General features: G+C 44.4%; 1 protein-coding gene across 2 annotated transcripts in view; it reads left to right on the top strand.

The window, feature by feature from the left end:
* The first annotated feature begins 16,117 nt into the window (after nucleotides 1-16,117).
* FAM120A (family with sequence similarity 120 member A) overlaps nucleotides 16,118-24,470 on the top strand; it is a 48,393-nt gene continuing 40,040 nt past the window's right edge. Inside the window, exons 1-2 of one of the 2 annotated variants that reach the window (XM_084214833.1) lie at nucleotides 16,118-16,911; nucleotides 22,350-22,596. In XM_084214833.1, the coding sequence (XP_084070959.1) occupies nucleotides 16,438-16,911; nucleotides 22,350-22,596 (721 nt within the window). In that variant the 5' untranslated portion in view covers nucleotides 16,118-16,437. The remainder of the gene's footprint in view (nucleotides 16,912-22,349; nucleotides 22,597-24,470) is intronic. The other variant, XM_084214834.1, reaches the window with a different exon arrangement.

The following is a 24,470-nucleotide window of genomic DNA, read 5'->3' on the forward strand; positions in this document are numbered from 1 at the left end:
GTTGCTTAACTGGTGTGGTGCTGTATCCATGCTCTAGAAAGGCCCGTGCATTCTCCTCAGAGAAGGCAATACTGCATGCAGGAGTGGAAAATCAGCTTTGGAGCAGTGGCACAAATGATGTGTATTACACTTCCTGTTAGATGTGGATCTCAAACATAACAGAAACTTTAAATTTAATTTCACTTACAGTTTATGCTGAATCTCATAAATGTGATCAACTCAGAGGCACAGTATTATTTCTTTGCAATTTTCACCGCTTGCTGGTATTTTTTTCCCAGCACCTACATGCTGCAACTTCACATTTGGTATTGTGACACCAATGGAGTTCTAGGGCAAAGCAGTGAGGATGTGCTAGCATCAAATAAACTTTAAAAAATTAAAGCTTCGTAAGAAGACAGATTCTTTCCATGCATATCCTGTAATTAGTACAGAAAACTACCTGTTATAGATGTATGGTTAATTCATGCTATAAGTAAATATGTGTATGTATAAAATATTCCATGAATCCACTGCGGGCCCTTGACCACTCCGGCTGGGAGCATAGTCCCATTTCTATTCAATTTCTATTCAATCCCATTACTATTCAATCAGTTCCCTGACCACGCTAATATCGAGTCCTTAGCTTAAGAATGAAGCCTTCCCAGGCCATGAACCTCGTCTTCCTTGAGATGATTAAGCATTTCAGGAGAAACCCCAGGAACAGATTACATCAGTTGTCCCCACCCGAGTGTGCACCACCCGAGTACATGTGAGAAAGACAGCTATACAGACATCAAGGCACACCTTCCAGGAAGGACCTAGATGGTTATAGAAGCACCGGGACTGACTTTTGCATCCCTCTGTTCTAACTCTACATATGAAGAAACACAAGGGACATCCTGTATTATTCAGGCCTCAGGGAAAATATTGGGGATATAAGCGGGCTGTACGAGACGGTCGGGGTGAACCTCCGGGGAAACGCTGGCACTCTGTCAGTCGGATCCAGGTTCACCCAGCGCCAAATTCCGGAGTTGACGCTGTCTTGGCTGTGGCGGATTTTTGATCATTTGTAATTAATATAATAAATCTTTGTCAATTTTTTAAAAATTTGGCTGCGGATTCAATAATTTATAACACTACCTATACATCAGAGGGGAAAGTTACTATACTAAAAAACCCCGAACTCCGCCTGCCTGGCTTGGAATCTGCGTGTTCAAGCGGAGCGCCTCCCTGCAAGGGCGGCAGCCCCAGACCGAGCCCCGTGCGCCGCAGCGGGCGGGCCGTGACCCCGGCGCGGCGCTGCTCCGGAGCGCGGCTCTGTGCGCCTCCTGCCCGCTCCCTGCCTGCGCTCCCTTCGCTGCAGAACGGAATTTTTGTTCAGCTCCGTCGCGCTGGGCTCTGCTCTGCTGGTGTGAAATAGCACAAAATGAGGTACACCGTGTACTCTTACTCTAGAGAGCAGGTATAATCTCTGTAATTATACCACGACTGCACGGCAAATACCAGGTAAATACAAATACAGAGCAACTGCGTGTTCCTGCAGCTTACTTGTTAATTATGCACCACTACTAAGGAGTTCAAAGATAAATTATCATTGCAGGATTTGGGTGCCTGCTAAGGCGGGTCATAATGGAATTTATGCTGTTGAAGGCTTGCTTTTGTTGATTTTCCAGTGGAATGGGGAAGGGAAACAACTCACCTCATATGCCCAAAGGCTTAAGTGCATATCATGTCCTCGTACAGCAGAGGCACACTATCACACAAAATAACATGGCACAATTAGGAAAACTGGGTGAATAAACAAACAAAAATAATTTCCAATAATAAATCACTTTTCAAATTGCATTTAGTAATCCTCCTAAGCAAATGTGTTTAAAATCACTAGTATTACATGCCATATAACTGCTATGGGTTTCCTGGCTCAGTATTTAAACTTGTATGGGCTAAAATCAGAGAAAAACATCAATTCACCGACATCACTAGCAAAACTATTGTTAGAGTAAGGACAGGGCTCTACCTATACAGCTTGCCTGGGCTCTTGAAATAGTGTATTTCTTACGGTATCAGACAGATCACCATATGAGGCCAGTTCATAGCCTGTGCTAGCTCTCCTCTGAGCTGCACTGCAGTATTTTGGACTACAACTTGTTACTTTCAATAGGTATTTTAATAGTATTCAAAAAGATAAAAGCAGCTTCTCTATAAACATTGCTCTTCTCCAAAGTGAAGCTTCCCTTTAAATTATGACTCCACGACAGTTGCTTGGTCAGCCATTTATGACTCTTACAACCTGTGTTGGATCACCTTGGATTTTATTTGTAATTCTCTTTTCAATTTCATTAATCTCAAATTGATTTTCTTCCTGAAAGGTGTTGGTGAAGTTTCTGGGCCTTTCTTCTCTTGAAGTTCTTGATCTATTTCTTCCCACAAATGTCCAGTGTCTATTGCAAAGGAGGACGCTGGTCTTTAGGGATTGCAAAATCAGGATGCGAAGACACAAAATAGCCAACTATTATTTTCTGTTGCTTATGGAAACCTGAGGTACAGAATAAGACCTCACTGAAACTGGCTGTGCATAACTGCAGATGAAAACAGCAAATATCTTCAGATACAGAATGATTGTTGGTTAGAATGGGTGTAGGTTTATGTAATGTACATTGACTTCAAATAAAAGGCAACTTTTCGTCTCCAGCACTGTGAACAGGGCAATCTAACTGAGGCTTCTTAGCACAGCTGCTGCAGCTGATGGAACCTTCTGAAGATGGAAACCTGGACCACAAGGAGGATGAAAAAAGAGAAGGCAACATATCTTGTTTTCTTTCACTCATTTTACTCCCTCCTCAGTCTACCCTGGAGCCTCAGGAACTGTTTGTAGGTTCTCCTAGAACACAGCCATCTACCAAAGTGAATGCAAATGATGTTTCTTCACTTGCAGGGTCTGCTCTTACTCTCCCTGAAATCTGCAGTGAGATTCTTGATGTCTTCAGTAGTACCAGGCACAGGTTAACCAGGCCTTGAGGGTCCCCTAATGAAAAAGAGCTAAGAGTTCTGAATGGGAGAGATAGTTATAACTATTTAGGAGAACATGGCTTCCTTGAAAGGCTAATTATTTTGAGAGCTACCCATTGAAAAAAAGTCTGATCAATGGGAGAACAAATTAAAATGAAGAATCTTTCATAAAAAGACAGTGGAATACTGCATTCAACAGGACAATTGCAAATTAAAAGAAATGTCAACATATCAAGTGGCAGGAACTTCAAAAGGCAATTTTTTCCCTCATTTCCATAGGCATTCTTCATGAGCAACATCAAGAAGTGCAACAAGCTAATAGCTAATAACAGGATAAGATCCACTAATTTACTAACTGAATAACTTAATGTGTATCAAAGGAATAGTTTTCTCATTTAACTCTTTTTTTTTTAAGATACAACAGTAAGCTGAGTATTATCAAGTAGATAAAAACAGCATAGATTACAAGTCATCACTAAAATAGACATTTTAGAATTAAGATTGCTTTTTTATGTTGGATGTCTCCTTTAGGTTTAAGGAATCACATATCTTTTATCCTCATTTTAACTAAGATTTCAAAAAAGAAATCAGGAAGGTATATTTGTGGACACGTGATGTTTTGCTAAAAACAGTGTTTTGCAGAGACAGACCTGTCATGATCTTAAAATCTGAAAATGTTGAGGACTGCAGAGGGAAGAGGTTACCCAGAGAGGGATACCAAACATTTGGCCAAGTAAAATGACAGTAGACCTAATCCAGTGTCGGTTCATCCTGCTTTGAGCAGAAGGCAGGAGCTGATCTAAAGGCCCTGTCCAACCAGTATTTCTGTGGTATAACTTAGATTTTAGCCAGTGGTGTTATCAAAATCTTAACATAGATGATGTCAAACAACTAACTTAATATTCCCACACCAGAAAAGAGGAAGGAAGACACACCACCCCAGCTGACTTGTTTTCTCAGAGCCAACTCCTCGCCAACAGGGCACACCACTGCAATGTGTCACACACTGGTATCACCTTCCTCTCCTCATATCTCAGCCACAAACATGATGTGTTGTGATGCCCCTTTAATGGGGAAGGTCAGGCTGTTGGAACTAATGGTTTTGTGGCAGATGGAGCAACATTTGCAATTGGGAAAAAAACAATCTGACACTGCCAAAACATTAATAATTCCACTTTCTTGGAAATATTCTGTCACTGTCACCGCTACATGTAAATTTGTCATGTAAATATGACTTCTTCCAAGGAAAAAGGCATGGTTCAGCAGGCTTTCTGAGGACAAGGACCTCTCTGCACCTGTTTTTTCTCTCCTTCAAAACCATTTGCTTCCAGTCACAAATTTTCGGAGCTGCAGCACCATGGGGGTGATACTTGTGGTGATTTCAGTGAGAGACAGGCACGAGCAGGGCTGGTTTGGGCAGGCTGGCCCATGGTCCCCACTCAGCTGAACCAGGCAGTCAGGACACAGGGAGATCCAGCAGGGAATGGCTTTCTTTGGTTTGCTTCCATATTTTTGCACACTGTATCTCTTTGTGTGAATGCCTGTGTTCCTTACACTGTGAGAAAAACAAGAATTTCCTGATCTTCCTTTATACCACACAGTATTTTTTATAGCCTTACAATGTCTTTTATTAATTTACTTTTAAAAACAGACACTCATAATCCTTTCAAATTCTGCATCTATACAACGTCAAAGCATTTCAGTGAATTTTTCAGTCCATTTATATTGCAGCTGCCTGGTGCTGGGGTCAGACATGTGGTGGTAGTACTGCAGGCAGTAAAGATGTCCAACCTCTCTGCAGTCCTCCTTGCTGTAATTATTGATCTCTGGAGAAACTGAGCCTCAAATACCAAAAAAACCTTTCTGTGATGCCTGACTGTTTAGCAGAAGGTGATGGGACCAGTGAGCTTTCAGTTTAAAAAGACAGCCATTGTCCCTCCACTGAGGAGGAATTAAGATTTATTTTTAACTTCACACTTTTCTATACATCATGACAAAAAGCTGAATAATTCTATTTTCGTTTAGGAGAAAATTCTAAGACAAAGAAATAGTCTGATAGATTTTAGATTAGAGCTGCTTCTCTGAGAACAGAGTTTGTTGCAGTGTGGTTCCATGCCGGAGATAAACTTTTTTCCCCCAATACTGTCAGCTGGGCCAATATATTTTCAAGAATTGCTGCACTAAACTGAGAGTTCTCCAACATGATGCTCCTGCAAATTTAGATTACTCTCTCTCTGTCGGTGCTGAAATTAAGAAGTCATTAGGGTAATCTGCATCATAGTGATATTTTAATGATTGCTCTGAAATGGAAAAATATCACACATCTGTTTGTATTCTGCACCTTGAGACATACCTTTAGGAAGTCAGTTTCTGATGACATGTCTGGGCAAATTATGCTTTATCTGCATGCTTTTTCCATGCATCATCCTGATCTGGGAACCTGAATGCCATAAGCAGAAAGCTATGTTAATTGTAGAGTTTTGGAAGTCAGTGTAGTCCAAAACATATTCCTCAAGACCATCAGCCTCACAAAGTCTGCTTGAGAAGGTGGAGATGTTCTGTATCTGTTAGAGCAATCACAGAAAGTCTTTGTCACAAGAATCTCCAACAAAGAGCATCTTGGCCTTATGGATATGACATATTTCTGTTTCCTAAAACTAAGACCCACTAATATATGAACTGCTATTTTTTCTTGTAAACACAAGTGCAAGTAAAAGACTTATACTGTTGCTGGATTCCTCCTTCTCCTCACTTTAGGCAATCAGCAAAATTACTTTCTCAGTATTGAGTTACAGTTAAGAATTGTTAACTGTGGTGTAACTGAGAGCAAAGACAAAGTCAAGCCAATGGGGTTTCCTTCACTTGTGACACAAATAAGGCCTCTAAATTTGTTTGGATCATAAAATTGAAAGTATGAAGTATAGAGAAAAACATCATAAAAGTATAGAGAAAATATGTGCTACAAAAGTAGAAGTTTCTTACTAAAGCAGTTTTCATGGAAATGCTCACAGTTGAGTTAGTGTTATTTGCTTCTAATTTGGGCTTTATTTTCCATACTGTACATTAACAAACTTAAGCCACTTAATGCCAAGTGCCTTACACATTTTTCTTTAATTAAATTTCTCCAGAGAATCACATTACACGAGCATTTGCCAATACAAAAGCACACTGAGAGATTTTGGGTGAAATCCAGGCACCCCTACAGTCACCAGTAAAATTCCCATTGAAGACTTTATTCTACTGTACAGATCTTTACTATATATGGGTAATAAAAATTATCTTGTCACTTAGGAACTAAGTTCTTCAGTACCCTATTCTAGGAACCTCAGCTCTGAATGAGCTCCACACTAGCACTTACCAGCTCCCTTACTAGACAAAAACGTTACTTCAGAGTCCAATAATGCCCGTTTTCAGGTATGTTTATAATTGCTGAAATATTCAGCAGATGCCAGTTTAGACAAGCTTCCTGCCTGTGGATAGAGGTAGGTACTCAGTCTAATAATCTGCAGTTTTACTACAGAGTTTGGGCACAGGATTGCCTGAACTGAGCTCTGGGAGAAACCAGAACCATTGGAATTTAGGGATTCTCTTAAGTGTTCACTAATAAGCTATAGGTGATTAGTACATGAAAGTAGCGCAAAAATTAATTAGCTTTAGGATGATCTTTATGATCATTAACAGAAGACTAGATGTAACAATTTACTTGTATTTCATTTAGAGCTATTTTTTGTCTGTGTGAGATGCTGAAGTGGGTAGGTCTGTGATTCTTCTTCTGACGCAGGTTTTTAGCATCATTTTTTCTTCCATAACTCAGCCACACATTGCTGTGGGATTTGATGTTTGGGAAAAAAAAATCAACCAAGTCTGCTCTAGGCCAGCACTGGTCATCAAGGGCACAAGCAGGAGGGTTTGAGCTGGTGCCTGCTCCTGCCTTGGCTCTTGGGACATCAGCATCCTGCAGCTGCAAGAAGGACAAAGGGCTGAGGGCAGCTTGTCTGCTTCAGTGCAAAGTTACTTTCCTAACTGGTATATTTTTGCAGCTCTAAGATGTTACCTAGTTACCAGTGAATCACAGCCTGGTAACCACTCAGAGAATTCTGGGGTTTATTTACAACAGGGTAAGTGGCCCTGAATAAGTCAGGCTGGGGACACTTAGGCTGTCCAATTGTACAAGAGGATGAGTCTCACGCAAAATTTATTTGAAGTGTTAATATTAAACCTGTGGTATGAAATTCATTCCCATTAGTCTTGACAACATTAACTCTATATAAAATCTATTGAACTGGTTTAAAATTAAACTTCAGGGTCCCTTCATCTGCAACCCAGCCCTGAAGCCGTCGAACCCTGTGTTGTCCATCCCATGCCAGATTTTCCCATTTGGTTGGAAGATTGCTATTACTGGATATAAAAAAAAAGGAAAAAGTGAGATTACCCAGTTGCCCGATTCTGCAAACAGTCACGTTTGCTTGCTTCAGTTTTGAGAAAGATTGTCCAAAATTTAGTTTCCTGATGGGGCCTAATCCTCCCCTTTTGTGGCTCTGGACCATCCATCCCTCCTGCCTCCCCCAGTGCTGGCTAAGCGGGGTTGCTAAGCGACATGTTCTTCTCTTCTGTACGTTAGCAGAGAGAAACAGATCAAAGACACCCACAGCCCTGAATTATTTTATAAATGAATTTAAAGAGACACTCTCCTGTGCTGTATTATGTGGGGGAGATCAAAAGTTGCTGGGTATAGTGAGAGTAACTGAAGAATTAAACTGATGTCTTCTAGAAGATAAGAATGCTCTCATAAATGAGAGCTGTGTAGTATTTGCCTTTTTTCTTGGGTTTTGTTTTTGGTTTGTGTTTTTTTTTCTTTTTCAGAACTAGATTACAAATTTTTTATGCTCATTAATGTTTCATGGCAGTCAAGACATTGAGTTGTACCCACATGCAGGCCAGGCTGCATGTGGGCACAACTTTCAGAAGTCAGGGTTTCTGTCATGAGTGACAAGCTTGCAGGTTTTAACTCTTCATCTCTTGCAAAAGAGATTGTCTATTATACAAAAATATTTAATTCTTTAATTTTTAAACATTTTCCTGACTGATCTTAGGCAAGAAAGCCACAGGACAAAGTTCAAGTGATGTATCTTTAAAAGAATAAATGAAGATATGGAAGTAACATGTGTAGATCAGACAGAAAACCTATGACACCAACATCTCAGATCTTGCTGAAAAGAATGAAAACCAAATGACTAACCTGTAATTACAAAAGCTGGGAATACATAAGTTTAAACATTGTCTTACGAGACCTTCACTTTCCTGGCATCAGCTCAGCTCAGCTGCTCTGTGCAAGCTGTGGGGTTTGTAGGAGCAGGCTGGTAGCTGAGGCAGGTGCTTGCTGAAACAGAAAAGGGAGGAATTATTTGCCCTTGTATCTACTCAGTTTCTACCATCAACAACGTAAAAGGAAAAAAACAGCACTTGGTAACAAAGTGCAAGAATTTTTCATGACTTTTCATTTCCAAAGCTGCCATGGCTGGCACAGCCCTCAGAAAACAGAGAGACACACAAAAAACACACTTAAAACCTTCCTCAGACAAGCAAGACAGACAATTTATATAGAAAGTAAAACTCTTAGATAAATTTGCTGCAAAAAATTCCATGTAAAATTTTTCCCACATGTGAATCTCGTTGTTCTGTGCCAGCCACCTGAGCTGCACAAGCAAATGTCTCCGTTAAGGCTGTTTCAGGGGCTTGCTCAGGCAGAGGTGCCCCTGCAGCTCAAGGCACAGCATCACTGGGGGAAGGAGTGCCAGAGGATGCCACTCTTTTCACCGTGTGGCTGGTCAGAGAGTGGAGCAGCCTCCTCACTCTTGTCCTAGTCCAGCAATCTCACATCAAACTGAGGGTAGATTAGTGAAACTAATACAGTGTAGGACTATAAAGTAATTAATTTCACATAAATCTTCACAAAAACAGCCAAACCGCATTAGGATTTGTTTACATGAATTTTATTTTCCAATGAGAAAACAAGCTTCCCTTTTGTTCCTGCATCATTAAAAGTCTCTTCTGAATTCTGACTGCTTAGGTTTGGCATGTAAAATCCACTGTACTACAGCTAACCTACATTCTTGTAAAAGCACGAATTTTAGAACAGGGCTCATCCAGCTTCCCCATTTGTAGATATCAATTACACAGGAAAGATATGTGCTTTACTCTCACTGACGGAGTGTTTCATGTATAAACATCTTGACCAGCACAACACTGCCCATGGATAGCACATTTGGTGTGTTTTGGCTGAATTTCTGAAGGGGAAAACTGTGACTTGCACTCTAAATATTTTTTCTGGAGAATAGATTCCTCCACACACTATGAGCATCTTGTACAGAATACAAGTAAATATTTGGGAAGGAATTTCATGCTTATGGCAGGTATTGATTTGCCAGCCTTGGAAACTCTACTCCCTTGGACAAACTGCACAGCACAGCTCTGGCTGTGTGAGCTCTGCAGGATGGCCACGTTCCCACCACGTCACCGCTCCTGCTGCAAAGGCAAGGAGAGAGTCAGAGAACACTAGAGTTGAAAGGCTGGGAAGGTACCTCAAAGATCATCCAGTGCCACCCCTGCCATGGGCAGGGACATCTTCCACTATCCCAGGTTGCTCCAAGCCCCGTCCAACCTGGCCTTGGACACTTTGAGAGATGGGGCTGCCACAGCTTCTCTGGGCAGCCTGTGCCAGGGCCTCCCCACCCTCACAGCCAAGAATTTCTTTCTAATATCTAACCTAAACCTGTCCTGTGTCAGTCTGAAGCCATTCTCCCTCATTCTGTCACTCTGGGTCTTGGTAAATAGCCTCTTTCCATTTCTCTTGTAAGCTCCCTTCAGGTACTGGAAGGCTGCAGCTGGGTCACCCTGAACCTTCTCTTCTCCAGGCTGAACAACCCCAATGCTCTTAGCCTTTCCTTGGAGCAGAGGTGCTCCATCCTTCTGACCATCTTGGCAGCCTCCTCTGGACTTGCTCCAACAGACTGATGTTCTTCCTGGCTGTGCAGGCAGATTGTTAGGATCTGCATTTCTGGTGAGTTTATTCAAACATTCTGACCACGCTGCGTTCAGGGATGCAGTTCAATTGAGCTAGTATTTTATCTTAAAGGTAAAATGATCTGAAGTGGCATTTTTGAAAGAATGTAAGCTAATTTTTATTAATATTGGTAGAATTTTATTTAATGAATGTAATTAATTTTGATTCGCTGCTTCTCTTGCCTGACTTTCAGAATGCTGCAAGAACTTGTGATGCAGCTGGGCTGCTGGATCCCAGATGTGAGCAGCCAGGGCTGGGCTTGGGCCTGGGAACAGGAGATGATGCATTTGACATGTGGGAGGGCAGTGAAGGCCTTTGAGAACATTAATAACATTACTTGATGCTTCTACAGTGCTGTGCCTGCGCCTGCCTAAAGTTCAACATAGACTATGAGTAATTAGTGATCTGGATGTCTCTGAAATTATCGGCAGCAGCATTTAAATCATCATTAAAATACAATTAGCAGCCCTTTGAACAGAATGCTGTCGTTCAGAGCAGTCTAATTGGTGGCTCGTGGGCCAGTTCTGGACAACAGGCGGATTGTCTGCTTCTCCAACTGCACCAGCTCAAGGAGCACCCTGTCCCAGGAGTAGTGGCTGTGCCCCTGGGATGGACATGGGAGAGCCATTTTGTGACAGGAAAGGCAACAGCACAAAGTATCCCTTATGTCCCGACCACTACTTTGAAAACTCTGGATTTACGGACCTCACTTCATCCTGTATGCTGATTCAAGCATGCGCAGCACCAGAACTTTATACTTTGCAATTCAAATAAATTTAGGGTTTTTTTATAGTACCATTTTAGACTCTGCAGCAAGAACTGTAGGGATGAAATACGGGCAGACCATGGTAAAACAAATAACAGAGTGATCCACATCTACAGGTGGTGTGCTGGCAGACCGTGCTGCTGTGTGCTTGGGCAAGATGAAGAATTCAGCTGCAGTAGCAGACTGAAAGTGAATGTCTGGCATGGATGGTATTCCCAAACCAGGCAGCCCTACCTCACATTTAGGTAGCTAAATCTGTTTCTTTCATGCCTGAGATACTTGTGTTAATTTCATAAATGCCAAAAAAATGACATGGTTTTAAAGTGCTGGGGGTGTAAATAGCTGCTCTTCTGAAATGGCCACAGCAGATGCATTTTAGCTCAGATGTGCTCTCGCAATGCCACTGGCAAGTGCATCTTATCTGTTATAATATATAATATCAACCTGTACCATTCTATTAGTATCTTTTCATAATATTATTGATGGTCCTGCAAAAACTGCAGTAGAATAGGCTTTAAATACTGGCTTTTAGTATGTCTCACACAACTGCCACAGGAACAGCACACTACTGTTCTAGGTTTTTGAAGCAGTGTGCTGCTCCCCACCAGCTCCCACTGCCTGCTCCATAATGCCCTTATTATTTATGCTTTTTCTGTTGAAAATTCAGGTTTAGAACTTAAAATTTTCATGCTTTTGTTTCTTAAAACTAATCAAAGGCAGCAAATGGCCCCGATGTAATCTGTGTAGTGTGTGCTGTGGCTGAGCATCCACTGCTGTGAAAGCGCTGCTTGTTCTCTGAAAGGAGGAATTCTTTCAGCCAGCATCATTGCCCCCCTCCTCCTCCAGCCTGCTTCTCCCAGGCGCTCGGAGGACTCACTGCCAGTCATTTTCTTGCCCTAAAAGTTTGCTGGAGCAACACCATCATTTACCCCACATATGCCCAGGGCCAAGCCCCTCAAGGGTCGGCCTCTACTGGCAATCAGAAATTTTGAGTTTGAGCATAGCAGTGGCTCTAGTAAAGTATGCTGCCTTTTGAATCATCTTTTCTTTGGATGGTCCCTAGAGAACTGATGCAGAGACCAGTAAGTGCTTTAAATAACTTAGTGATGTGCCTTCTACATGCACATCTTTGTCCTAAGAGAAAAATGTTCCATCTGAAGTATCATAGATATTTGAAAAAAGTTATCGCTTAAGCAAGATGGTGTTTGTTGATATTTTGTGGAGATATCTGAACAGAAAAACCTCCTTCTATAAATGTTGTGTGATGGTGTATATTTTAATTGCAGCAACATAAGAGACAAGAAAGGGATGTCGCAGGTGGTAGCAAATATGATGATACAAAATCAGAGCAAGATTGCAACAAGTGACAAATTTTATCCCCAATACTTTTTTAAACCTCAACATTTTTTCTTCAATTTCTTTTATTTTTGCAACTTTTTTTGACTAAGTGACATGCATGCTTAGAACTGTTGAGTGCTGAAGTAGCAATACAGAAAAGCCCTTGCCCACAGGGTGAGCCCATGACCACTTGTAGACCTGGCAGTGAGGTGAGGGCTGGGAGCTCTTCTACAGCAGCAAGAACAGGGAAGTTCTGGGGCAGCGGGTCCACAGCAAGACGCACCAGGCTGAGAAAAGAGGAGAAATATTAAAGGAAATTACACTGAACAAGTGTTTCCCATGCATCTATTGCTCCCAGGCAGACCGTACCTTTCAGGTCCCAGTGGCTAGTCTGTTCCACAGTCTGCGTCCATGTTCATCTTGCTGTGGAACTGACTTTCCTTAACAGAGGAACCAAGACTAGGCTGATAACATTCATCTCTGTTCTTGCTCTGACATGGGTATTCGTTAGTTCTTCCTAATGACTGTTCAGTTCCTTCCTTTGAGGGAGCCACTCCTAATTCGCCTCTGTTCAGGTTGGGTAATGAGTCACTGACTTTAATACCAACTGCTATTAACCCTTCCTTTACACAAGCAATATCTGGGAATCGTGGAACACGTCTTGGTGCTGAAGTAGAAGACTGATGAATCCTGCAGGCTTTCTGCTGCTGGTTGATGAAAAAACACTTTGTTTGCCTTGTCTCTTTGATTAATTACTCTTTAAGTCTAGCTTAATCTACCCACTTTCCAGAGTAATTTTGTTTTCCATAAATTTAACTTATTTTCCATTGTCTTCTTGTCTGGCCAAACTTTTAGTTTATATTAAATAAGTTCTGGAAGCACCTTGTTTCCGCTTATGCTTTTCCTCTCTCTTTCTTCTCACTGGGGAGATAGGGCGGTGTTTGTGGCTAGGCACGAGCTGGCAGTGCTCAGTTCTGCTGTGCCTCCCTGACTCCAAGGATGCTGACAGCCAGGCTGCTGGTGGCACATGCTCTGGACTAGTTTCCTTCTTAAATAGCAAAACAGAAAAAGACACAAGCAAATTTATCATCTTTTATTTATAGATTATTTGCCATTCCTAAGACTATTGAACTTAAAGACCCTGTGAGACAATTAACGACAATAAGTGAATTCTTATTGACTCAGATATTGCTCACAAGGCTACTTAGAGAATGGCTTGTTTGTGATCAAGTTTTGCACTGTTGGAGCATTGGATACATGCAGGGCTGTCTGAAAGTCTGATTTTTAGGCACCTCATATACGGCAGTACTTGTTATTTTGACCAAATTTTGGTGATTTTTAGGATATTTGAAATTCTGAAGTTCTTTCACTTCAATCCACTTTCCTTCTATTAGCACTGCTGGCCTGCTACCATGTTTTGTGTGTTCCTCAAAGTTCCTTCCAAATTGTTTTATTATTTCAATGTTACTATAACATATCTCTTCTTATAGGGTAATTGAAGAATTCTAAGGGAAAAGTAGTTCAGAAAGAGATCAGAATATTTACTTAGGAAACCACACTCTCAGATTACTGCAAAAAGAGATTTCCAAGAAGAAACATGCACTTGTCATTGATTACTTCCATAGCTCTTTTCCAGGATTCTTTATTCTATCATGCTGATGCTGCACCAGTTGGGCTCAGACACACATCCATGGCACTCACTGCCTGGGAGTGAGCCAGCCCACTCCTGCTGCAACAGCTATTCCCTGCTGGGAATATTTACTGTGGGTGTCAATCCAGCCTGACTGAAATCTTATTACCAATATGCTTTTCCTCATTAATAAAATATTCATGTGAACATACAGCATCAGCAGCTTGACACTTCCTGTAGTTTTCCAACACCTAAACAGCAGAGAACTGCTCAGGTGCTGTGGTATTATTGCAATGATAAACTTGCAGGCAACCTCTGGAGCTTGGGTACCTTGGCCTTTTAAAAAATAATTTCTTCTGGTAAAAATGAAGACAGTTAATTCCTCACTGCCTGTGCAGTGAAGAGCAGGTTTCTTTCAGTAGTTGATAGCAATGCTCATTTATGGGTTTCTTCCCTGGTAGTTGATACTTATGCTCATTTACCAGTTATGGCAAAAGTTTGGCTACCCTGTGGATGGCAGATTTCAAGATGCAAGCAGTTGCCACTCTAAACATGTCTAAGGTGAAAAGGCTGCCAAAATCACTGAGGGAGGTGACTGTGTATCCCTATTCTGCACTGGTGTGGCCTTACCTCAAGTCTTGTGTGCAGTTTCAGGTGCCACGATACAAGATCTTAAGGAATTAGAGATTGTCCAAAGGGGGGCTAAGAAGATGGAGAAAGGTCTGGAAGGGCCCTACAAAGAGTGGCTGAGTGTTGGAACTCAGGACATCCCTTTGGGAGTCTGGAGTCTGGAGAGCCAGGGGGCTCAGAGACCCTGGCACACAGCCCAGAACACCAGTGGGTTCAATTATGAACTGTGGAGCAAATTGCCAGCTTTGCATGAAGACCTAAAAGCCACAGTAATTTATATAGTGTAATAATAAAGTTATCAAAGGGTCTAAATGTAGGTTTTGGGATTTTTAGTATAAGGGTTATGGGGACAAGATGGAGGGACTTGGGCATGTCTAGCCTTTCTTCTTCTTTTTCTCTACCTCCATCTTCAGTGCTGATGTTGGCACTTTTAGATTGGTTTAGAGCAGAAGCTCACTGTCTAACATAGGTGATAGGTATTGGAAAATAATTGTAAACATGTTATACGTAGTTTTTGGTATATAAAGATAACACCGCCCCGGGGGCAGGCAGAGTGCCTGGAATTGTCTTGCTGAGTGGACCTTGGCAGGACAGGAGAAAAAATTTTATAGGTAAGATTTAATAAACAACTCCAAGACCGAAAACTGATGAGCTTCGACTCATCCTTTGAACGCGCAGGCTGAAACAGAGACTTTTAGCACATCTCGGGGTCCCAAAGCTCAGCGACATCCAAGAGCTGAGGGCACTTGGTTTGCTCAGCTGGAGAAGGGAAGATTGAGGTCAGAGCTCCGCAGGAGCTGCAACTCTTCCCGAGGGGCAGCTCCAATCTCTGCTCCCTGGGACAGCACCCAAGGAACAGCTGGAGCTGGGCCAGGGGAGGGCTAGGGTGGACATCAGGGAAAGGTTCTTCCCCCAGAGGGTGCTGGGGCACCGAACAGGCTCCCCAGGGCTTGGTCCCCAAGGCTGCCAGAGCTCCAGGAGCATTTGGACAGCACTGCCAGGGATAGCCGGGGTGGGATCCTTGGCGTGTCTGTGCAGGGCCAGGGGCTGCACTCGATGATCCCTTCCAGCTCGGGGTATTCTACGATCTGGAAGCTTTACCAGCAGCAGCAAACGCTCAGCCGGGAGAGGCCAGGCCAGCCGGTCACCTTTACCGGAGGCGCTGTGGCCAGGTCGGGCGCGGCACCGGCCCGGGAGCTCCCCGGCCGGAACCGAACCGCTGTGGGACCACTTCTGCTGCCCTGTCACGGCCGAACACCTCCGAGCAACAGGTGCCCGGGGCGCCGCTCTCCCGAGCGGGGCCTGCCAGGGCGGCCGCGGGGCTAATGGAGAGCCGCTGGCCGGCAGCGCGGGGCCAGGACCGGGCCAGGCCAATCCGGGCCGAGCCAGGAGACCCCTGCCCCGGTTCCCCCCGCCGCTCCCCGCCTCCGGCCCCCTCCCCTCCCCTTCCCCGCCACTCGCTTCCGCCGCGTTCCCGCGCATGCCCGGGTTATGCAACGGCCGCGGCGGGCGAGCCGGGCCGGGCCAGAGCCGCAGGGCAGGGCAGGGCAGGGGGCCGTGAGGGGCTCCGGGCTCCGAGGACGGGCGGCGCCGAGTGCCCTCTGCTCTCCCCGCGCTCCCGCCGCGGCCCCGCGCGGTGTGTGAGTGGCAGCGGCGCCGCCGCCAAGTCCCGCCCGTTCCGCTCTCGCTGCCGCAGGCGGCGGCGGCGGCGGGTTGGCTTCCTGCGCGCCCGGCCGCTCCCCCGCCCCCCGGCAGTCGGAGCCGCAGCCGCCCGGATCCCCGAGCCATGGCTCTGTGAGCGCAGCACATGGCGGCCGCGGCAGCCATGAGCCCCCCACTAATCCATACAACTCCCCCCTGATCGGCCACCGACGGCAGCCAGCGCTCCCACCCGGCTCCACCGCTCCCACCGCCCGCCCGCCGCCGCCGCCGCGCCGCCCGGCCCGAGCCCAGACCCCGCTGCTGCCGCTGCCGCCGCCGGGACCCCGCTCGCCCGCCCGCCGCCGCCGCCCGGTCCTCACCATGGGAGTGCAGGGATTCCAGGACTACATCGAGAAGCACTGCCCCAGCGCCGTAGTGCCCGTCGAGCTGCAGAAGCTGGCGCGGGGCAGCCTCGTGGGTGGGGGCCGCCAGCGGCCCCCCCAGACCCCGCTGCGCCTCCTCATCGACGCCGACAACTGCCTGCACCGGCTCTACGGCGGCTTCTACACGGACTGGGTGAGCGGCGGGCAGTGGAACCACATGCTGGGCTACCTGGCGGCCCTGGCCAAGGCCTGCTTCAACGGGAACATCGAGCTCTTCGTCTTCTTCAACGGCGCCCTGGAGAAGGCCCGGCTGCACGAGTGGGTGAAGCGCCAGGGCAACGAGCGCCAGACGGCGCAGCAGATCGTCAGCCACGTCCAGAACAAGGGCACCCCGCCGCCCAAGGTCTGGTTCCTGCCGCCCGTCTGCATGGCGCACTGCATCCGCCTGGCCCTCATCCGCTTCCACATCAAGGTGAGGAGGAGCCCGGGGTCCCCCCCCCCCCGCCCGGGGGTCCCGGCCCCCCTCGCCGCCGCTCCCTCCCGGCTCCAAGATGGCAGCGGGGGCTGCCCGCGGGGGGAGGGAGGGCACCCTCAGCCGCTCCCCTCAGCGCCTCAAAATGTCGCCCAGACCCGCGGGGGCGGCACAACTTTCGGCGGCCTCAATCCCCGGGGGATTTTGGCTTATTTACATGGCGTTGCCCGCCGCCCCCCCAAGGCCGGAGGCCGGGAGGCCTTGGCGGGGCGACTGGCAGCGCCCATGGCCCGGCCCGGCCCGGCAGCAGGGCGGCTTCTGCCTCCATGTTCTTTCGCTCCGTTGACTCAAAATGTCCCTTCTTGCCTTGTGGGCTGTGGTACCGCAGGGGAGAGCGGGTGGGCGAAAAGCATCTCTGTGATTAATTATTGAGGGGAGGAAAAAATAATTAATCAGTTTAGTTCTTGCTCAGGATGGATCTGCAACAAGTTCCCGGCTCAGGCGAGGTGTTTTAAACTTGGGCTGAAGGGGAAATGGCTCGCTGCAAAAAACACAGGGGTGCCACTTTTGGCTTTATGGAGGTTCTCGTGTTTGCTCAGCGTTTTCTCAATATCAACAAGCTTTTAAAAACAGTTGTAGACTAACTGGCTCCTTACTCCATAACAGCAACACTTCTAGTTTTGTGCAATCAGCAGTGCCAAGCTGACAGTGCTTCTTTTAAACTCCTTATTTTGAGGGGCAACCTCAGTTTTCCAGCCCCACAAGCAGCCCTTCATGTCGGAGCTGGGCTCCATGGCCATCTTGCGCTCGAAGGCTACGATTTCAAAGGTTGCAGGATATGACCACGTCGCATCTCTCCACATGGCGTTCCTGATTTATGATGGTTTCTGTTCAGCTGAGCGATTGTGTATATTGAAACACAAGACGCTGGAAAAGCAAGCACAGGGATGAAGCTGCAGTTTTAGGAGTTGCCTGCTCACCTTCCTGCTGGGGAGGGAAAGGCAGCAGGAGGGAAGCACATATTCGTGCTTTATTATCTTAAATTACTTTTGTGTGTAGAAAAATATTATGTAACCTTCGGAATTGCTCGATCACTAGCAGCACCTTAATGTTAATGTAATTTGGCCTTTCAGCGGATTGGAAACATTCTGGCTGGGCTGCAGACCTGGGGTACAGAGGCCTCTCTCCAAGGAGCTCACCCCACAGGTGGCTTTGGGTGAAGTTTCTCCTAGTTCTGCCAACAGGGCGGGAATCATGCTGCTCCCTCGTAGTGCCCTGCTCTCTGGGCCAGGCCCATCTGCGGAGGAACGCTGAGCTGGAGCACAGCCATCTTGAGTTCACTCGGCAGTGGAGGTCCCGGCCTGTGGCGGGGATTGGGTCACCAGGCCTGGGCTGCTGCGCCAGGCAAAGCATGTGTGGAACGAACTGGAAGCAGAGGCGAAGCTCATTCTTGCAGGGCACGTGCAGCTCTGCGGCACGTGATGCCTTGGGCTTGGCCTTGCCTAAAGTGAGGCGGTTATGGCTGCGTCTGCTGCAGTCGTTTTTCCTGGTCATCGTAGAAGCCAAATGGTGTTATGTTTTTTGGATGGTGGGAATTTGCACGATAAGTAAAACATCCTATCATTTCAACTTTTGGGGACCTTTTGTAGCTAGGAAATAGTTTTGTGCTTTCAGCAAAAAGTTTTAGAGCCTGTGCAGTGAAGGTCCTTACCTTGACCTGTTTGTGGGTGGATTATAGATCTTCCTCATTTCTTATTGAGACCTAGAGATCATTGGTAAAAACAATGACTGGGGTAAAATAAGGATTTTTTTTTTCTTTTAATGTGTTAGAGACTTGGTTTAATGCAACATAGAAATGCATGGTACCCAACAGGAAGCCAGCTGTTTTGATATCAGTGGGAATTTAGTGCTTGCAATAGTTTTGTAAATAGGTTTGTTGAAGTGGCTGTTAGTTTGTTAAGCATTTTCTGTTACAGACCTGACTCGGGTACATTATATCTGAACCGAGTTGCTGCATTTGATGATGGTATTACCCTGTAGGATTTTGTTTGCTTTCCAGTGCAGCTGCTTTAGCTCCTTTATGGTTTCTTGGTGACAGGCCTTATTCCTAATCTCTGAAAGCAGTTATTGGAGTGTGAGCACACTCATACTGAGCCCCTTTTCTGTCATTAAAAAAATACCCCAAACTTGTCATTAAAAAAATACCCCAAAAGTCTCAGTAAATACAATATCCCCCCAGTTTGATGGAGAAGGTTTATGAGGTGTATATTTATTTGTCTATGTTGGGTTATCCCTGGGAGTTGGCAGCTTATTACCAGATATTGAGGGGTGTGGGGGGAGAGAATGTTGCTGTCCACATCACTGAGCCACCACCATGCATGTCCCAGCTGCACTGGTTCTCTGCATTGCTCAGCTGTCCTGGGGACAGGAAGAATATCAGCAATTTCTGTTTGATGCCTCAGTTTTTTCAGTAATCAAGAAACTGCTGATAAATCTAGTTGTAATTTTCAGGTTAGGAAGGATGTTTCATGGTTATAGTGGTCACATGCATAATGCACATCAAAGATACTGCTGAACTTTAGGCACTTTGCTTCTCTGCTGTTCTTCTCTTAAATGATTCATTATATTTCTAAATCTCCTTTGTTACATGTATCTGTTTTTCCCTAAATCTTCCTTCAGTTTTATTCCTCACTCTCACTCTGGTGTATCCCTCCTGATGGGCACAGAGCAAATGCAGCTTGAAAGTGTGATTTTTATTTACATGTATAGGTGATTTTAAAAATCTACGTATGCATAAAACAGTTGTTAAATTGTAGTGTTTTCTCACTTGGGTTTGAGAATACTGAGTGACTTTAAATATGAAACTGATTTTTATATTTTTAGGAGCATTTGATTCTGTAGTAAGTTTCTGTGTGAAGCTAGGAACTGGCCATGAATTTCATCCATTTTGGTAATTAGAGAGGAGAAAAAGTAATGTCTTCTATCCAGAACAATTATAAATCACTCACAGATTTTTTCAGCAGGATGTAAAAATAACAGGTTCCTCCAGGTTATAACAAATATCCTGCAGGTTCTTAGTTTCATTGTGGCCTGGTGTTTTTCAGTTTAGGGAGAGTAATTCTTCAAAGAAAGTTTTATGCTAAGTAGGTTTGCTAAAATTTTAATATTTAGGTAGCGGAGTTCTAATACTAATACTTGCGGGGACTGTTTTGTTCTCAGTACCTAAAGGTGCTCATGTGTATTTACTCAGGCAGAATTCTCTCTTTCTGAGCCAGCACCATTAATGTTTACACAAGATTTAGACTTGAGAATGATTCCAAATTCCTGGCTGTGATTTCCACCACATCCCTCTCCCAGGGTAGCTTTTGAAGCCTGCGTGTTCCTGGGTACCTCTGCATTTGTGAGAGCCATGAGATGTATCTCTTACTCCTATTTCGTTAGAGCTTTGTGGGTTAACTGTACTTTGGTAAATACCGCTCTTTTCCTTCTGATGGTTCAGTTATTTGAACATGGATTCTGGTATTCCCTGAGCACACAGCAGGTTCGTGCTGGGTTAAAGAGCTCTATAAAATGGGGACGGAACTGGTAGCTGTGGAGGTAGAGGAAATAGCTCATAGAAAATCAGAGGAGCTGCACACAGAGCTTCCTCTTGCGTTGTCTGCACACCCATGTCACACCTAGTGCTGCAGAAGGAGTTCTCACTTGGTTTTTTATAGATCAGAGCTGCTTGTGCATGCAGAGAGGTTGGGTTTAGAGATATGGACATAATTTAAATCTATCTCCCCTTCATTAAAAAACATTGGAGGGATTTTTCTAATTTAAAACCTGTGAAGACTGGTGGGTGGGGGTGGGGTGAAGCCTAAGTTGCCTTCCTTTAGTTAGGAGCTATGTAAATCTGATGTCTTTAATTTTTTTCCAAAAATGTTTATGATTTCTCCTACACCTTATGCTAGAGGACAGCATCATTGTGAGAAAAATAAGTGTGTGTGTGTGTTCTTCTCACAAACAAAGTAAATTTTAAAAACAGTCCATCAAGGAAATTTCTGAAGAAGTAACATTTTCTGATGACTACGGGATGGTAGGATTAGTAGTAGGGAGAGCTTAGTGAGCTGGTCTTTGTTTGCAGGAGCAGTTGAGGGGCTGACTGTTTTGTTGCTCACGATGTGGCTTGAAAGGGAGCATCTCACAAAGGTGCATGGGACCAGTAAAATTTGACATACCTCTCTGGAATACAGTAGTTCAGCATCAGGTTCAGCAAGTGCAAGACATGAGTAGAAGAGGAAGGGTCACTGTTACCTTGCTGTGGGTGACTGCAGGGGCTGTGGACTTGTCTCCTGTTCTGCAGAGGAAATAAATAGCCTTGCTGGCACTAAGGCTGTGGTTATTCATGTATGCTGTGGAGACTGAAGCTAGGAGTTTTGTACTAGTCTATTTTGGGATAACTTGCTATCAATATTGTTGTTAAAATGGATTACTGGGTGAGGGTGGGTTATATCAACACCCAACTTCCAAGAGGATTTCTGTATTGCTGAATGTGTATTATGTCTGTGGATGGCAGAAGCATTAGGAATCCAAAGCCCTCAGCTGGCTGTAGTTGAGTGTGTTTGTAGGCATACTGTAATTGTAGCAGTTCTGAAGGTGTGTTGGAATGCAGGGCTGTAGGTCCTGACCTGTCCTCATGGGACTTTCAGTTTCACTATAAGCTTCTTGATTAGAAAGGGTTCCTTTTATATATCCAGTATTAGGCATTGGCCCATGTCTCCCTGCACATGTCTATTCAAGTCATCTGATTTCTGTAGCCTAAAATATGTGCTTTGCTAGGCAACAGGAGTGGAGAGGTGAAGTTTGGGCTAAAAACTCAAAGCAGTTTGCACCATCAGATTCAGTTGTGCACGAAGGGATTAGGCTGAAGGTGGAAATGGAAAAAAAGTTGGCTTAATCCAGCAAGGTTTGCATTTGAAAGGTCAGCAGAGTTATCTCTGTTCATCTGGGGTTGTGTTTGGCCTGTTTAAAAGAGGCTCAAAAAACTTTAAAAGGTATCATGGGTTTGTTTGATCATGGGGGGCATCTTGGTGTGCTGAACTGCTGGAGTACCCACAGCCTCAAGGCTTTTCCCATGAGCTGGTACAGACACTGGAACAGTAATGTCTTCAGAGTTCAAGTGTTTCTGGTAATAAGCAGTTTTTTCAGATGAGTTCACTAGGACACAATACCACTGCAGCATGCAGGCTTCCAGAAGTGTGTGCTGTGCTTCTGAGTGCTCCTTACATCCTGTCTGTATGTGCTGCATCACTGGATTTTTTAATTACTTAAAAAATATCTCGAGTATTTTAAATTCACATGTATAGTTTCCGAAAGACTCACTATATATATCATAATAGTTGTGATTAATCAGTGCTTCCATTTACTGAAGCTAATTGCTCTGTCTTCCACTATAGGTTGCACAGAGCATTGAGGATCATCATCAAGAAGTAATTGCTTTCTGCAGAGAAAAAGGTTTCCATGGTTTGGTTGCATATGACTCCGATTATGCATTGTGCAACATCCCTTACTATTTCAGTGCCCATGCCCTAAAACTGAGCCGGAATGGGAAAAGCCTCACAACAAGCCAATACCTAATGCATGAAGTTGCCAAGCAACTGGACCTGAATCCAAATCGCTTTCCTATTTTTGCTGCTCTTTTAGGTAAGTGAAGATGCTGCTAGTCAGCCTTATGATTTCAGTTGCTATTAACGGTTTTAAAATAATGTGTGTGTAATTTCACAGAGTACCTGAGGAAAGGCATCCTTTTGTTCCAGACATTCCTGCTGTGTGAGGTGGACTGGATGTGTGTTTGAGGTCAGACAAGCCTAGTTTATAGAAACCTTCGAGCAATGCAAATTGTGGCTGTCTAGAAAGAAGAGTTGAAAGCAAGGGTTCAGCTGAGCTCTGCCTAGCCAGAATGTTCTCTGTGGGTGGGGGAAATCAGGACAGTTGTGGTTCTAGTTTGGGTCCTGTATAGTGTATGAGGTCTAGTTTCAGTGGTACACTTTCCTGACAGGAAGTATGCTTTTGTCCTGAATTCTACCTAAAAATAACACCTATGGAGTGAAGGTGCTTGGTTTGCTGAGGCATTTTTTTCCCCTCAGATATGGCAGCATGTCAGGTGCAACAGAAATATACTGAGCTATAATTGAGTGGAACTCCGCATTTCTGAAAGCACAAGTTACTGACATTGTACCATTTCATTGGTTTTGGCTGTATACTTTCTTAGCACTCCTGCTTCTCATACCCATGAGCTTCTCATACTCAGTAGCATAGGTGAGAATGTTTCCAGTTTCACATTTCTGCTTAAATGGGACAGTTTTAACACACTCTGTTTCCATAGCAGTGGTAGAGAATAACTGTCAAACTCTCTCAGACAGAGGAGTGAATTAAGTACTGACAAAGTTGACCCCAATGAATAAGATTTATTTATAATAGCATTCTAAATGCATTTTGGGAACAGCCATATTCTCAATCTTGTCACACTGTGCAAACAAATTAAGATAACTGGATTTTCATTTTAGTTTCTCACTCACTTTGTTTCAGTATGGTTACAGGAGAGAGGAATAAAACTTCTTTGAAAGCTCTCAGTGAGAGAGGCTTTGTGTTACTGTTTTAAATGCTAATATTTTAGCGGTCTTTAACATTGTTCCCAGTCCAGGAGGGCACCTTCCATGTTAAGAAGGAACGATCCAGTGGATCTTGCAGTAGACAGCCGCAAGTATTTGACTACTTGGACTTGCTTTTTGTCAGTTTGTTGTTCCTGCCTGCACAGGTGTAGGGAGGGAAGGCAATAGTAGGGATGGCTGAGGCGCCGTTGCAGGAATTGCATGACAGACTACTATTGCTTGACTTTGTTTTGGAGTCTATAAATAAGTTAGGGCATGCCAGTTCAGTGAGTAATAATTACTGCTGGAAAAGCAGTTTCCCAGTTGCAGATACACTTTATGGACTTCATGGGAAGTGTGGCTTTAAGTCACCACACAATTCCAGCTGCATGGCCTGCTGGGGCTTTGCTTGCTTATATCAAACAGTAGGTGAGATAACTTCTGATAATTTTTCTGAAGGCTTTGCAGTTTTATGCAGGAAAGTCTTTGTTGTTTTTTCTCTCTTGTCTTTCATGACCAAATAGTTTTCAGCATGTTCTTAGGAGAAAGAAATTGAAGGTAATTTCACATGATTACGCTAGAGAGATTTGCTTGCTTTCCTCCTTCCCTGTCAAATTGGTACAAAGGTTAAAAACCCCCAGGTCAGCTACAAGTTTAGTTCTGAGTATTCCTTTGCATTTCTTATGTGTATGTATTCAGTATAAGTAAGCAGAATGAAGTTCATGGAAATCAGGGTTAGAACAGAAGATGCTCCGAAGGTCTTCCTGTGGTTGGAGTTTTTTTGTTATTTTTATATGAGTGAATTTTAGAAACATTAGGTATTTGGATAGGAAGTGATTATATAAGCTGACAACAAACAGATACAGTTTGGCTTGAAGTATGGGCAACATGTTTTAACTTTTGCAACCTTGGTAATACAGTAACTTT

This window comes from Fringilla coelebs (assembly GCF_963513975.1).
Source record: "Fringilla coelebs genome assembly, chromosome: 13".
Classification (NCBI taxonomy): domain Eukaryota; kingdom Metazoa; phylum Chordata; class Aves; order Passeriformes; family Fringillidae; genus Fringilla; species Fringilla coelebs.